Consider the following 16,787-nt stretch of genomic DNA (forward strand, 5'->3'; position numbering starts at 1 on the left):
TTTGTCCATCTTCAGCACCGTGGCTCATCTGAACGATGGTGAAGCCAGACATTCACACTCTGGCCCACCACCTGAAGCAGGAACGGCTGTACGTGGCGTCAGAGAAACAACTGATCCAGCGGCTCAACAACGAGGTCCTAAAGACAGCAGAGAGGCTCTGTCGCGCAGCCTGGATCGCCAAACAGCAACGGATCAACCTCGACCGCCTCATCCTCACCAGGTTTTTGTCGTCATTTACTCACCTTCATGTTGTTCCAAACTGTCATGAGTTTCTTTCTCTGTGGTTCATGAAAAATAAATGTTGAAGAATGTTCACTTTTTCCCCATATAACATCCTGGAATCCTGTTCACTTTCAGTATATGGAGGAGAGAGGAAGTTCTATTTTGGTGTTGAATGAAAGAAATTAAGTCATATGGGTTTGGAACATCACGAGTCTTGAGTAAATTAAGACTTCTGGTTAAGCTATTGCGGAATATGGCAGTGGTTTCCAACCTTTAACCCCCCCCCCCCCCATTGTTCAGAACACTTTTCATATACACTACTAGTTTCTGTAAATTATTAGTCAGAATTTTTAGAAGTTTTAGAAGCTGGATGTTTTCATGGTTCCCACTCTTTTTAACCAATGAATTTATGACTTTTTCTGTCATTCGGGATTTACTGAGTAAAGATTTTTAAAAGTATTATTTAGACTTCTTATAAATCAACTTGAGGCCCCCTTATAATTTTGCTGAGGCCCTCTTGTTGCCCTGAGGCCCTCACCTGATGGAGAGAAACTGATTTAAATGATTTTTACATGGTTTGGTTCTAGTTCGGTTTTTTATTTATTTATTATTGTTTGTAAAAAAATTGCTCATTGCACAAAAATTCTTAAACCTCTGGTAGTCTATGATGCTAGGAACTTCTTGAAACAATGTTCAAGTTCATACAGGACAGTCACTTTGATATTCAGTGTGGATTTTATAAACTTGTATTGACTAGTTGGAGTAACCAGCCAGCAAATAGTATTGAGATATTTCTTTATCTGGATTACAATTGCACATTCTTTCTGAAAAAAAAAGGAAAGGATGTGATGTGTGGCCAATTATGGTGTCCCATACTTGGAATTTGTGCTCTGCATCTAACCCATCCAAGTGCACACATAAATCAGGAATTTCCATTGTATCTCCAGCGTGAGGAGTTTTATTTACATGATTTTCTATAGTCCATTTCTCTAAATGCCTCTCTTTCCTTTCCAGTGCGGAGGCCTCTCCTGCAGAATGCTGTCAGCATGCCAAGTTTCTGGAGGACACACAGTTTGTGGACGGTTATAAGACACTTGGCTTTCAGGAGAGCATCTATGGGGAGTTCCTGGGCCGCTTGAGGGAGAACCCGCGATTGGTGGCATCCTGTCTGGTGGCAGGAGAGAGGCTCAGTCATGAACACACACAGGGGGTCATACACACAGTCTTCACCTCACTCTATGGCAACTGCATCATGCAAGAAGATGAATGCTACCTGCTGCAGGTACATAGGATACACATGTATTATAGTATATATTTTTTGTATTATTATTATTATAGTATTTATTTAATATATATTTTATTAATTATACTTTTTTAATATATTTTATATAATAATAATAATAATAATAATTATAATAATAAAATAAAATTAGCAAATTAATAACTAAATATATATGAATATTTATTTTTTATTTGATATGTTAATGATTAGATATTTAAACCACTTATAACTCTTTTCTTTTGTACTGTCCTACTCTGTCCAGGTGCTACGTTATTTGGTGGAATTTGAGCTAAAGGAAAGTGACAACCCTCGTCGTCTTTTACGGCGAGGCACGTGTGCCTTCAGCATCCTCTTCAAACTTTTCTCAGAGGGCCTGTATTCAGCTAAGCTTTTCCTCACTGCAACCCTCCACGAGCCCATCATGCAGTTGCTGGTGGAGGACGAGGACCATCTAGAGACGGATCCAGCCAAACTGATAGACCGCTTTACCCCGGCCCAGCAGGAGCGCCTGTTCGGGGAAAAAGGCACAGATGAGTACCGGAGAAAAGTTCAGGCAGCGGTGGAGGCCAACGAAGCCAAACTGGTGGCCCTGGTCAATACCTTTATCAACTACCTAAAACAGAACACCTATTGCTTCCCACAGAGCCTGCGCTGGATTGTTTCTCAGATGTATAAGACGCTGGCACATGTGGAGAGGTTAGAGGTCGGGGAGGTGAGGACGATGTGCACCGACTTGCTGCTCACATGCTTCATCTGTCCAGCCATCGTTAACCCTGAACAGTATGGGATCATCTCCGATGCACCCATCAATGAGGTGGCACGTTTCAACCTCATGCAGGTAGAGAAGAATAGTGTTTGAATCATTACCATTATATTACAAACAACTGTAAGGAGGTCGGCTAGATTTAAAATGCTGAGAGTGTATATATATATATATATATATATATATATATATATATATATATATATATATATATATATATATATATATATATATAAAATTATTTTTTTATTTTTTAAATTTTTTAAAAAATATTTGCCATTAAAAAACATTGTTCAAAACAATATTTTTTTTAACTTGAGCTAAGCCTACAATTTTTGCATAAATAACCAGTAAGCAATTTTTTCATTTAAATTTTTACGTTCCAAAACCACTTCCATAACATACTTTCAAACCATAATATGGTTTATATTTATATTTAAATTTATATTTATTAATTTTTTTATTGTTTTTGGGATCAAACATGGATGAAAGTTATGACTTGCAGTTCAGTGAGTCAAATGTTAATTCAATAAAAACACTTAATTATAATAATAATTTGTTCATAATTTGTACTGTGATTGTTTGCTTTTTCATATGGCTCGCACAGGCGACACTATAGAAACACATCCAGTCATAATTCAATACAACACTTTTTCTGACACAAATATTTAGTGTGGTTTATGTCTGTGTGTAATATTAATATAATCTAAAAAATAAAACCTAATTTGATGTTTTAGGTGGGGCAGTTGTTGCAGCAGTTAGCAATGTCTGATGCAGATGATGGAGATCCTCGACGTAAAAGCAGTTTATCCAAGTTTGATAAGGTAAGAGACAAACCCAGAATTAAATGGCTCTTTTGTTTCTGATCGTCTTTCTCATCTATTTTGTTTTCCTCATCTTGTTGCCATATGATGACAAACATAGGCTATTGGCGTATTGCACTCTGGCCAGTTTCCTAAATCTCAATTTAGTGAAATTTTACGATTCTCAATACAAATTTACCACAAAATGTAATTGTTGTTGCACATACTCCATTATTTTAAAAGTTAAATAATATTTTAGGAAATGTCATTTGGGTATTCTACACATACAGAATATTAATAAGTACATTGTGCATATTACAGAAATAGTATTACGGTAGTAGTATGCTATTGCAATCATGACCAGGGAATGTTAAATGGTTCAATAACATGTTCCAACACTCTTTTTGTGGATTAACTCATTGCAGCTTTTCTGTCTTTTTAGATGTGTGTTTCTGCGTTTTTGGACGTTGTCATTGGTGGAAGAGCTGTCGAGACTCCACCTATGTCGTCAATGAATTTACTAGAGGGCCTCACACGGACGGTGGTTTACATGACTCATAATCAGCTTTTAGCTCTGGTATGTAATGCAGTGAAGAAAGAGATGTGTGGAAGGAAATCAAACTACGTCAGATTTTTATGATTACGTCATCAAAAGTACAAATGTTTGGGCTGTTTACGTGGTCACAGTGAAATCAAATCCGTCTGAAATATTGGACAGCAGTTTTGTAACAAGTTGCACTATGACTTGTATGAAAAATTTCTTTGCAGTTTTACATCCTTTTCCTTCCTGAAATGTGAAGTCTTTATGAATATGTTTATAGTTTGCAACTCAGCTTTTACCGAAGATTCAGATCAATGAAAAATGACTTGTCTACCTCACCCTCTTACAAACCTCAACAGAACATGCCCAAACCCGTCCCACTAATATAGCAGTAACAGTCATACTGCATACCTTTACAGTCCTAATCCTTTAACTCTTTCTGTCCAACACTGCCAAGAGCCAAAAACCCTCTGTTTCTCTGTTTTTCTTCTCTGCATGTGCAGCAAGATGTTCATCAGCTCACTGTCATTTACTGAGCCAATTAGCTGACTTCTATGTTGTTATTGCATTAGACTCACGGTTTCAAATTCACTAATGATGATAGCTGAATAATGAGCCCACCTGCTTTAATTACCATTGATTAAGAATGAGTTAAGAAATTATCTGAACACATAAAGAAAGCTTATAGTACAATCTTTGCAAACCTTATTTATTACAGGATATCAACTTGGAGTGATTGTTTGATAGTGTGTTTGTGCCAAACAAACATGTCTTTAACTTCATTTCTTTGTTCAGGTGGACTTTGTGCGTAGTGTCACTGCAGGAGATCAGCTCAGAGAAGAAGACCACCTGGCTCTGGAAACCCTAATAGCCCATGTACCTCAGTCCCGCACGACAAAGAGCAACAGTCTGGAGCTCACACCCTCTAACACGCCCCAGCTCTCCCCAGTTACCACACCCGCCAACAAGAAGAACAGACTCCCTATTGGTATTCCTTCTACATTAACTTTACTGCATGTTGATTGCTGCCGATTCTGCCGAGTCTAACCCTCTGATTACAGAAAGTGCAGTCCAGTGTAATCCGATACAATAATAATTGACTCTTTATTCTGGTTCTTTTGAAATTGTTCAAAAATAATTAAATTGAATTCACTGAATGAACCCAATGAGTCAGTCAAGAAGGGCATTGGATCAACATCTGACTCACTTATTGAACTGCAAGTTTCATTTCTTTCAGTAATGTTCATATTGAAAGTACGTTTTGTGCTCTACGGATGTGAAACTTAAATCTGTATTGTTAGTTACTGGCTGTTCATATAATTGTGTGGTTGAGGATGAACACTTGGGATTTTTAAATAGATATTGTAGTAATAATAATAATATTTTATTCAAGAATGGATGACAATTATTTATTATTGTTACTATTATTATTGTTATAAGATACTACTACTACTACTAAGCAAAATAATGTATTGAAATGTTACTGTTACTGTTGATGTTGCCATTAATATAGCCATGGTTGCTGATATGGCATTAAAACATAAATAAATAAACTGCCACTATTATTTGTACTTATATACTTATTTGTATATAAGATATACAAGATAATACTACTACTGTTTGTTATTATTAGATAGGAGGAGGATGATAATAATAATGATAATAATATTTGTTTTTAGAATCCACCAAAACAATCTAAGCTGGCATTCCATTTATCTTTCACAGAGACTGCAATCTTAAAACTAGGTCTATAAAATGGCGATTTTTTAAATAATATAAAAATATAAATATTTAATTTAGTATTAAAAAGGTTGCGTCAAAGTAATTCAGTATTATGAATGATTTTTTTTAATTTATGATTTTACCCATTATATCTATTTAATGTTTTCATAAATAACATTAGGCTTAAGGATAGAGAGTCATAAGGTTGCTAGAACAGAGCTAATATCTCTTCTTCACAACTCACCCAGACACGAACACTACTAGTGGTCTTCTATGAATTAACTAAGTCTGTTCTTAAACTCATTTACTGATCTTTTACACACGGTTTATCTTTTCCACCAACTCTCTGACTTCCCCCTTCTGTCTCTTCCACCTTTTTTCTTGCCTTGCTGCCAATGAACATCAGGACAACAGTTGGCAGCCATAACGTGTTGGGAGCCCTCTGCCACTGCCCTGTCCGCTCATATACCCTTAGTGACCCCATTTGGTGGGTAACCCTGACAGACTGCCGTGACCGACATGTACAAATACCCCGTCCAGCCTCTCACTGCTTCACCCATGCTTTGTCAGCGCTTGCTGTGTCTGCCGTGTGTGTCCCTGCTTTGTATTTTGCTTCTCGCTGTAGCACATCTGGGCTGCATTTCTTGCCCCTGGGGATGTAAACGTAGTTGAAGTTGCTCAGACAAGCAAGACATTTGAGTGTCATAAATTTGGAAGATTTGCCTGCACCTTTTTCACCATATTTCACACTAGCTGTTTTCTACATTAGAATACATTAGACATTCAAATCTTGCAAAAAAGGTTTCATCAGCCATAAAAAGTGGCAGTCCAATTTGTCCATAAGCAGTCTGGAACAAAATGTGTTCATTGTTTTAAAGTGTTATCTGTAAAATATATATTGCCTTTAAAAATGTGTTCACTCTCATGCTATTGTTTCCATTTAAATATGCTTTTGAGCATTTGTGAATGCTAGTCCCGCTCATGCAGGCTTTTGCTAACACACTTAGCAGCCTTGCTGTTCCTCCAACCCTAACAGTTTGTCTCCATTCCCACTCTTCCTCACCCAGCAGGCTCTCGCAGCCGAAGCCGAACTAACATGGCCCAGGAGGGTGAGATTGAAGCCAGCTCTCTGGAGTCTCTGCAGGAGGTCACACCTGAAGAAGTGCTAGTCATCTCGCTGGGAACCTCACTGCAGACCGTACCTGGGATGATGTCTGAAAATGAGGTCAGAATCTTTAGTCAATTTGTCATGCAGTTAAGGTACAATTGTAGTAGTTACAATGGGGAAATACTCATTTGATTTTCTGCTGAGTTTGTAAGTTTACCCACTAACAAAGACATTTTTATGGTTTATTTTAATGGTGTCTGGTGTCATAACCAGTCTGTGGGAGCCAGAGTTCTTGCTGGTTGGTAGGGGATCAAATACTTATTTCACTAACTGAAATGCAAATCAATTTCTAACCTTTATATAATGTTTTTTTTTTCTGGATTTTTTTGGTTGCTATTTTGTCTCTTAAAATATTAAAAGTTAAAACATACATAGCATTAAAATGACAGACCCTTCAAACTTACAAAATCAGCAGGGGATCAAATTAATGTTTTTCCTACTGTAACTAACTTGTATAGTTACAGTAAGTAAGAGACTTCTGTGTCTGTGTTTAGGTTCTGACTCTGCATCTCGGAGATGGTGGACAAGGAGACGCCCCTGTTGATGACACCAAACTGCACGGCAAACCTGACAAAACGCTGCGCTTCTCACTTTGCAGTGACAACCTGGAGGGCATTTCTGAGGGTGTGTTTCACCAGACAACCAGCAGATGACTCCGTTGTACATAAACTGTTTCATATCCACCTGACCTGTATTTTTCATTTGCCATTACCTTTTTAATGAATTGAGATGTAAAAGATTGGTAGTTTATTTCTCTTATTCTCTTAATTTTTTTTGATCAAAATGTTTTATATATTTCATTATTATTATTATTATTATTATTATATATATATATATATATATATATATATATTTTTTTTTTTTTTTTTTTTTACACAACCCACCCAGACATGGATAGAAACTGTTTTGTTTTGTTGACTGTTCTTGCAGTAAGTTGTTCTGTTGGCTAAACACATCAACAACGTAACTAAGAACAGTAGTAGTACATTAGTTAATATTAATAAATGCGGTCTGTCTGCAGGGCCGTCTAACCGCTCCAATTCAGTTTCTTCTTTGGACTTGGAGGTAGAGTCTGTGTCAGAAGGAGGACCAGGACCGTCTGGTAGCAATGGTGCAGAGGCCTTGCAGCTACTGGAACATGAACAAGGTGACTCCAGCAACAAATGAAATATGATTTCTTGTAGAAATGTTCTGTTAGAGTGGTGTAGCTTACTTTGATTTGTTCTTTACGTAGCCACTACACAGGATAATTTGGACGATAAGCTTCGTAAGTTCGAGATTCGGGACATGATGGGACTAACAGAAGACAGAGACATTTCAGAGACGGTCAGTGAGACTTGGAGCACTGACGTCCTGGGCAGTGACTTTGATCCCAACATGGATGAGGACCGACTTCAGGAGATAGCAGGTAACAGTGATGTACTTTACAGTGCGATAGTTTCCTATAGTTCTTATAAAGTTCATATAGCCATAAACTGAAGTTTTTCTCTCTTTGCAATTGAAATGTAAGTTTTAGTTTGAGTTGATTTTGATCTTGGATTCCAAACATTTTGTTTTGGATTTAAGAGCAAATTACATATTTGATAAGTTTGACAAATTACACCCTGATAAAATGTTCCTTTTGGCATAGTGGCTAGCTAATCCATTACTGCCATCCTGTGGTTTGCTGAAAAGTTGCACTTTTCTGGATTCTGTTAATGGTATTCTATTCTATAATTATATTTTTATATACACATTATTTGTCATTTTAGCCATTTTGTTTAAATTGTTACATTTACATAATATTAACGAGTTAATTACCTGTATATGTATGTATTGATATATATATATATATATATATATATATATATATATATATATATATATATATATATATACACACATGTATGTACATACCATTTACAAATACTGAATAGTGATAAACTTTAAACTGTATATGATTGCTATTATTGTGGTAAAATGGAACCATTTTCTATAAATTGTTTTAAACTTTCAAATTAGATTACTATTGTATAATTGCAATAATGCTCATTTAGACAAAATCTGAAACCAGTTTCCAAAATTCAGTCTTGACTAAATCAATTGTCTTTAAGTCATGCTTTCTTGAATTGAGACAAAACTATAGGGTTAGGCTTATTGACTAAAAAAAATCCAGTGTGTGTAAAATTTCTCTACAGGAACAGAGTAGTGTGCAGAACAACGTAAAACTGCTTCTCATTTCATCCCTTCACATTCCATCCTTCTCCATGTATTTCAATCAGTCTGGATCCCTCCACCCCTTCTTTTCACCCTGTCTTCCATGTTCTCTCTCTCTCTCTCTCTCTCTCTCGCCTGCCTCTCTCTGACATTCTCACAGTCCCTTCAGTCTTATTGACCTTGGTTCCTTCTCATTTGCATCCTTCATTTTTCATTCCATCGGAATATGGCGTTGGGGGACTTTTCCATCATTAAGTGAATTTACAGTGATTTCCTTATGTGTTTTCTCCGAGGGATTGGGTTATGAGATACACATTAAATATCCATTAATACCTCATTATCCCACTGATAAGATTACCATGATAATGAGGCAGAAATTCTAATTGTTTCACTACTGCGAGTGCCACTCATTTAATCATGCACCTGAAAGACGAGCGGCCCAGAGCCCCTGCCTCACTCACTGTAAACAGGGCCAGCGGGGAAAGGTCTCCTGCGGGCCCACCAAACCTGCCCTTGTGCACGTACGTATGTGTGTGTATGTGGGAAGACGTGACCTGTGGAGAGCTTCATACAGAGTGCTCATGATCTCTGTTTCCGCCCGGCCATGCTAGCTGTTTATTCTCCCCCTCCCTTTCCTGCTCTCCATCTCCATTCTTCTGCCTTGTTAGGCGTTAGTTCCTGTTGAGAGTGTTGCAGAGAGAGGAGGTGTTGTGTGGGGTGCTGGTTGAGAGAATAATGAGGTTATGAGTGATGCTCGGCTTGATCCACATCTCAAAATCATAACCCTGTTGATACTGTGTAAGTGTTTCTTGGTCTTTGTGTGAGGAGGGAGGCTGCAATTAACTTTTGGCCATTCCTGTTGCAGTCTGCCTATCTACCGCTTTAGATCACTGACGCCTCATACGCATGTCTTTCTAATGTGTGTTCTCCTCAGGGGCTGCTGCAGAGAACGCATTGGGCAGCATGCTGTGTCTGCCAGTGCTTCTGGACCCGTACGGTTCAACCATCTCGGAGACAACGAGTGAGGCGTGGAGTGTGGAGGTTCTGCCAAGTGACTCAGGTGAGAGTTGAACCCATTCAAGAATGGTTCAGTGTTTGTATAGCACCCTTACTAATTTCAAAAGCACCTTCAATGATTATACTGGATAAGTACCTGATACTTCTGGAGTTCCTCCGTGGGACTTAAGACCGGTGTGTGGCGCAGTTGTCACTTACATGCTCCACTGCCCCACCATACTTAACGCCATACATATATTATATCTCGTAATTTTTTTTTTGCAATTTTTGTAACAGATTTTGCAAACTAACTTTGTAACAACTCTGTAACTCTGTTACAAACTTTGTGAATAAATCAAATGGGACAAAAATAGATACAAATACAAATAGATAAAAATCCACCCAGCACTTGTTTTTAAATCCCCATGAATCATAATCACTTTCTCAGAGCAAGCCGTTCACAGATTATTGGCAAAGTGACATCACTTTGTACTGGCCCCTCCCACGACTGTTGATGGACACTGCCGTTTTAGCATAGACACGTCCTGAGTGAGCTGTAGACGGTAATGTTTTCTCTTGTTTCATTTCTCTCGGTTCATGTCAAAAAAATTTTGATAAATAAGTCGGACCTGACTATAAGTCGCAGGACCAGCCAAACTTTGAAAAAAGTGCGACTTATAGTCTGAAAAATACGGTAACCGCAACAGTTTGATAAACTGTTTGATACCGGCATATCCCTACTGCTTACACAAATGTAGCAAATACAGTCTTTATAAGCTTTCCATTGAAAAACAGCGATCTATTGAGGCTTAGATATTTATAATGATATATAGTTTAAGATAAAATTTGTCCCGTTTCATTTAATCTGTTCGTAAACACTGACACGTGTGAGTTTAGGGGCATTTAGGACGCCTGCCTTCTGTTGCTGGCTAACAGGTTAAATGAGATTGGTGTCCATTACTGAAATTTGGTGGTTGTGACAACTCTAATGATATTCCTGTTAACAGGGCTGATTATGTTTTGAATCATGCAATTGTGAATCAGAAAGAATGTAAAACCAGACTGTGCCAGTAGCAGGCATACGGCAGTCTGTGTGTGGTCTTGTCTCCCTGCCCGTTTGCATCCCAAACACTAGAAAGAGAGAATAAGTGATTGTTTTTTCCTTTTTTCTGGGGTTTGTTTCAGTTCTAGGCAGTGGAAAAGTGGACTTTAAAGACAATTGAGACCTTGCATTGGTACAATTGAGCATGTAAATGAGAGTCCTCTATGGCAATGTCCTGGGTGTGTTTATGTGTGTGTGGATACACCGTTTCCTACAGTTAATGAATCTGTGTTTCAGAAGCTGCAGACCTGAAGCAGGAAGAGCGACTGCAGGAGCTGGAGAGCTGCTCAGGTGTGGGTAGCACTTCAGATGACACCGAGGTCAGAGAGGTCAGCTCCCGACCCAGCACCCCGGGACTCAGTGTTGTTTCAGGTACACATACACAAAAGCCTAATCGTCTAAATGCATTCAAATGAGCAACCGCTGTCAATCTGGAATTGCACAATTGAGCAAACATGACCTTGCAGAATTCGACAATCCAAAGGTTTTAACATTAACATTCAAATGTGACATGCATATTCTCTGCCTCGCTGAGTTCTTTACTCAGCGACTCTTCTTCCCTGACATGCTGATGAAGACGAATAGCCATGTAAGACAACGGCAAACTCCCAAAAGACTACTTGTGGGGAGTTTTACCTGAGGACTTTGGCAGATGCATCGCCTTTTCATTCCTTCACCATTCAATCTTGGCGTTTCCATCTCTCGTTCACCTACTCTGACCTCCCTGGGGATCCTCCTGCCCTCTTTGTGTGATCAAGAGAGCATTGGCATGGTTTCCTCGCTTCCATGAAGAGCTTGAAATGAGGTGTAACCACTCCATCACTTACACGCTAGACTTTTGCTTATTCTCTGAACTATTCTGGATCTCTGAGAGACATATGCACAGTCAACCGTACGCTTGTTTTGCTAAGGCAGCAAAACAAAGTGTTTTATTTATTTATTTATTTTTTTTTTTTCTTTCATTTCTTCCTTTGTATCAGAGGTAGTACGTCATGCCAAAGTTTCCTCTTTGACAAACCAAACTACTTCACAGCTCTATACACAATATATTTATTTCTGTGCTTTATAATTGGAGGCTTTGCTGATTTGTTACATATTGTTTGTGCAGGCATCAGTGCCACATCAGAGGACATCCCCAATAAGATTGAAGACCTACGCTCAGAGTGCAGCTCAGATTTTGGAGGCAAAGACTCCGTGACCAGCCCAGATGGAGAGGACTCTGCTCACGGTACTAACACATAATCAAGTGACTGATTGGGCACACACACACACACACACACACACACACACACACACTGCTTCATTCTCAGAGATGCACTAACAAAGTTTTACTCCTTAAGATGTAAGCATATAAGTAGAGTAGAGCCTCACTGTGGCTGTCCAGACATCAAATTGGTTAGCATGGTTCCCTTGCTGGGAAATGATTCCACTTCAGTGAAATTTTATATAATATATGACTTTGTATATATTTACACCTACCTTTAAAAAGTTTGGGGTCTGTAGGTTTTTGAAAGATGTTAATACTTTTATTCAGGAAGGATGCATTAAATCGATCAAAAGTATATAAAAACTTAGGGAACATTTTATATTGATATATATATATTTCTAATATTACTGTACTATATTTTGAACAAATAAATGCATCCTTTATGAGCATTAGAGACTTCTTTCAAAAACAAAAAATGGCTAATGTTATTGACCAACGGCCATAACATTTTATATAATAACTGGCTCTTCTGTATTTTTTACATTGGGTGTCTAATAATGTTGTACACAAGTTTATGGGAAAGGGGTAGCAGACAGCATAATGCTGACATATGTTGTTTAAAGATGAAAAGAGACAGCAAAACATATCAACATAATAACTTGGTGCATCTTGGTTCAAGTTTAAATAAAAATTTGTTGTGAGTTTTGTTAGACTCTGTAAACTATAAAGGATTACATCAAACGTTTTATCTTCAGACATAATGTTTTTTTTTTTTTTTTCCTTCATTGTTAATTTTTATCCTCTACAGTTGTTGAATATGTTTCTTGGGATTTCTGGTGTGGGACGAACATGTCCTTTGTCACTCATTTACTTTATCCCTTTATGCACCCCTCCATTCTTCCACCTCTCTAGGAGCTCACAGTCTATCCTGCGCACCCTCTCAAACAGATTCACTGCTGGCCATGTTCGATCCCCTCTCCTCTGGAGAAGGTAATGTCACTTCCCAGCATGCACTGCTGTAGAATGCAGTACTTACACATGTAAGAGCTAGAAAGAAGTGCCATTAATGTGCCTAATGACAAAAGCCCACTAAACAGTGTGTGCGCTGTGAAATAAAGCAATCGCTTGCCAGATTTATTTTCTGTTATGACCCATTCTTGTTGAATATAGGGTTTTATTATGTTGGTGTTTAAAGGCTAAATTGGATTTGTGGTTGTTTAAGCCTACAAATCTACAATAGAAAATTGCATAAATGTGTGTTGGAGAGATATTGTGAGAGAAATACGTGTTTGTGGGGCAAGGTGAGGGGATGACAGGTTGCTAGACCTCACTGCAGGCGTTTTGGCTCAGTGGCCTGTCCCAGCTGAGCTGGTGGCACAGGGCTGGCATTAGAACGCACACAGCAGAGATGCTGTACCCTTGGAACAGGTGGCCTACTTTCACCTGAGGTCTGTCTGACTCTGACAGCGCTCTCAAGCTCTCTCGCGCACACACACACACACACACACACACACACACACTCCTGCTGACAGTGCGCATGCAACCTTTTTTATGAATGCCAGTTAAACAGAAGTCATGTCACGACCCTGGCTCTAGTTTTGTTTGTCAAAAACTGGAGGTTATGCTGCAAATATCAATTTGCAAAAACAGTTTTCTCACAGGTACAGAGTTTAGCCAGTGACATGATTTAAATCCAAAAGCAAAGACCCTCTAAATTTGGGTCAAATGTCTTTGCAGGTTCATCCACTGGCACCATCGTGCGACCCAAGGTGCACTATCCCCGGCCCCCTCACCCTCCCCCTGACCCGCCCATTCCAGAGGCCAGCATAACAGGCTACCAGGAGCCTCGTCCACCCCTCTTCGCCCCCCACCTGGTGCAGAGTGACCTGGAGCATCCCAAACAGAGGCACTCTTTCCCTGAAAGGCTGGTCAGAAGCCGCAGCACAGATGTGGTGTCTGCTGGCCGCAGACCCACCAGTGACCCCGGACTGAACCGCAGGACCATGATGGAGGAGAGAGACCCGGCTGGAGCTTATTCCACAGGACCCACCTCCTCTCCCAGCAAGGATTCACTCAAAGGAGATGTGAGAAAGATGGATTATCAGTTTTGTCTAATCTGTATTATTCATGTATACTTGCTAGGGGTGTCACGATTCTCCAAATCCTCGATTCGATTGCATTTTCGATTCTAAGGTCACGGTTCGATTCGATTCTCGATTTTTACATTTATTCTCTTTAAAGCAAGACTAGACTTTTATGTAATATAATATCTGACCTTTGTTTGCAATGTACCACATTACAATGTCAAATTTAAAACTTTTATTAACAACATAATGTAACAATAACTTTTATCTTTAGTCAATTGAAAACTTAAAATAAACTGCCATCCAGTTTCTCTTTTGTAAGTGCAGTCACAAAAGATGACATTCAAGTTCATAACAAATCAAACAAAAACAATAAAAAATGACTAAACTAACCTTCAAATATTACGATGTATCTATTTAAAAGATTAAAGATAAAACACTTGTTAAACACTTCACTGTCATTCATTTAGATTTATATATATATATATATATATATATATATATATATATATATATATATATATATATGTGTGTGTATATATATATGTATATATGTGTGTGTGTGTGTGTGTGTGTGTATATATATATATATATATATATATATATATATATATATATATATATATATATTATGTATGTATGAACAGTATGTGTGTTGTGTGTGTGCATCATCACAGTCTGTAAAATATGTGTATCTCTTATTACAAGACTGCAATCACTAGCAAACAGAAGAATTCCATTTAATCAAGTATCTACAAAAGATCTACTCTATAAACAATGCATTAAATTACATTAAAGACAAAAATAAATTAAACAAGCAAAAGAAATGATTACTCGCATGTATCTGGTCCACTGATGAAGTCATGGGTCAAGTCAAGTGAATTATTAATCATTTTCTAACAGGCGTCGAATACTGACTTTAGGAAAAGGGGAATAACCAATGACATTTGAGATAACAACTAAAACAGCAAGCCCCGCCCCACGACTGACAAAAATAAAATTGTTCGCGCGAGCAGAGGTGAGATGGTCGAGCGCGAGGATGTGGGGAATGCGCACGCGCGCGAGGGCTTGTATTGCGCACAGAGTACATGTCACGCGCCAGCATCAGTTGTATGCTCGGTTATTTTTGTCATTGATTTGCCGTCATACAACATGGGGGCGTGGCAGCATCGACGATTCCATTTTTTAATTCGAAGTTCGAGACTGTGACTTAATTTCGATCAATTTCGATTTAAAATCGAAATCGTGACACCCCTAATACTTGCTCTGCTACATCAATATTACAATTTTAAATAACTGGTTTCTATTTTATTACATTTTAAAATTATATTACTATGATAGCAAAGCTGAATTTTCAGCATCATTACTCCAGTCTGCAGTGCCACAATGTCCTTCAGAAAGCATTCTAATATGCTTATTTTCTACTCAAGAATTATTTTGTATTATTATCAATATTGAAAACATTTGTGCTACTTAATATTTTTGTGAAAACCATGATTGTATTTTTTAAATGAATTTGAAGATCAAAAGAACAGCATATTTTTAAATTAGACATATTTTGTAACCGTACACATTCTTTACTGTTACTTTTGATCAATTTACACTTTTTCTTTCTTTCTTACATAAATTTAAATTAAAATTTTACTTAATTTTTCTTCATTCAGGGTTTGCGTTACTTGAGGTCAGTTAATTGACAATGTAAAATTTTGAGTGAACAACTACTTTAAATAATCATGTTTTTGTATGTGTGCAGTCTGAGGACAGAAAGGATAGTGATGATGAGAAGTCTGACAGGAACAGACCCTGGTGGAAGAAGCGCTTTGTTCCTGCCATTCCTAAAGGTGAGAAGTTTAAGAAGACAAATATTATTCATTTTAAAAATCAAAGGTTTTCTATTGACTATTCTTTTCTTTGAAATGTTTGATCACTTTACAGTAAAGATGTTTTGTATGGAATTACCATGTACGTTTACATGTTTGGTGTATAAAGTGTACATTTTTCACTTTGATGAATGTTAAATCGAGCAGCATTTATTAATTCTATTGTAACATTATAAATGTTTTTAATGTCACTTATGATCAATTTAATGCATCCTTGCAGACTAAAAGTATTAATTTGGACAGCCAAACTAGCAATTAGCATTTAGCATGGCTTGGGCGGAAAGTTTGTGTGTGAAGCCCAACCCTGTCTGTTGCTGTCTGTGTTCCTCACACAGTGTTCTATTGGACTGCAGAGGGTGAACTCCCAGGTAACCCACTCTTCAAGCTCTCTCCCACTCAGTTCAGTGCTGTACACTAGCAGCCCGAATATTTGCTAGTCCCTGTAGACTTCTCTTCGCCACTGTGTGACGGCTAGAGCTGTGATGAAGCACAGTCGAGCGTCATCTTTTCATTCATGCAGCCATCTTGGATTTTCATTATTTATTTTGTAGTGGTTGAACTCTATAAAAGGATCCACTTGAAAAAGATGTATAATTTGCTTTAGGGATACAAAAACTACAGAATGTTGGTGTCAAGTCAAAACTAAAATAAATAATATAACTATTGAAGTTGACTATTGAAATTTTGGTTTCAGAACCTCAATTTTCATAGACTTGTCATATAAAGACAATCTCATCCTTTTTTTTTTTTTGCCCATACATATGGCATTCTGCAGCACAGAGTCCCACATCTGTGTGTTTGCACTTAGTAGTGACATGCTT

At 37.9% G+C, this 16,787-nt stretch overlaps 1 protein-coding gene across 8 annotated transcripts in view; it reads left to right on the forward strand.

The window, feature by feature from the left end:
* Positions 1–16,787, forward strand: part of gapvd1 (GTPase activating protein and VPS9 domains 1) — a 39,934-nt gene that overhangs the window by 13,977 nt on the left and 9,170 nt on the right. The window contains exons 2-19 of one of the 8 annotated variants that reach the window (XM_026263069.1): positions 16–220; positions 1,237–1,504; positions 1,767–2,342; positions 3,005–3,091; positions 3,513–3,647; positions 4,407–4,599; positions 5,740–5,820; positions 6,401–6,558; positions 6,996–7,125; positions 7,523–7,648; positions 7,736–7,909; positions 9,632–9,757; positions 11,033–11,167; positions 11,904–12,023; positions 12,915–12,992; positions 13,740–14,086; positions 15,840–15,927; positions 16,302–16,334. In XM_026263069.1, the coding sequence (XP_026118854.1) occupies positions 36–220; positions 1,237–1,504; positions 1,767–2,342; positions 3,005–3,091; positions 3,513–3,647; positions 4,407–4,599; positions 5,740–5,820; positions 6,401–6,558; positions 6,996–7,125; positions 7,523–7,648; positions 7,736–7,909; positions 9,632–9,757; positions 11,033–11,167; positions 11,904–12,023; positions 12,915–12,992; positions 13,740–14,086; positions 15,840–15,927; positions 16,302–16,334 (3,040 nt within the window). In that variant the 5' untranslated portion in view covers positions 16–35. Of the gene's footprint in view, positions 1–15; positions 221–1,236; positions 1,505–1,766; positions 2,343–3,004; positions 3,092–3,512; positions 3,648–4,406; positions 4,600–5,739; positions 5,821–6,400; positions 6,559–6,995; positions 7,126–7,522; positions 7,649–7,735; positions 7,910–9,631; positions 9,758–11,032; positions 11,168–11,903; positions 12,024–12,914; positions 12,993–13,739; positions 14,087–15,839; positions 15,928–16,301; positions 16,335–16,787 lie in introns of those variants that run through there. The other 7 variants (XM_026263071.1, XM_026263070.1, XM_026263072.1 and 4 more) reach the window with 7 other exon arrangements.

The sequence above is a fragment of the Carassius auratus genome, unplaced genomic scaffold, assembly GCF_003368295.1.
Source record: "Carassius auratus strain Wakin unplaced genomic scaffold, ASM336829v1 scaf_tig00216413, whole genome shotgun sequence".
Classification (NCBI taxonomy): domain Eukaryota; kingdom Metazoa; phylum Chordata; class Actinopteri; order Cypriniformes; family Cyprinidae; genus Carassius; species Carassius auratus.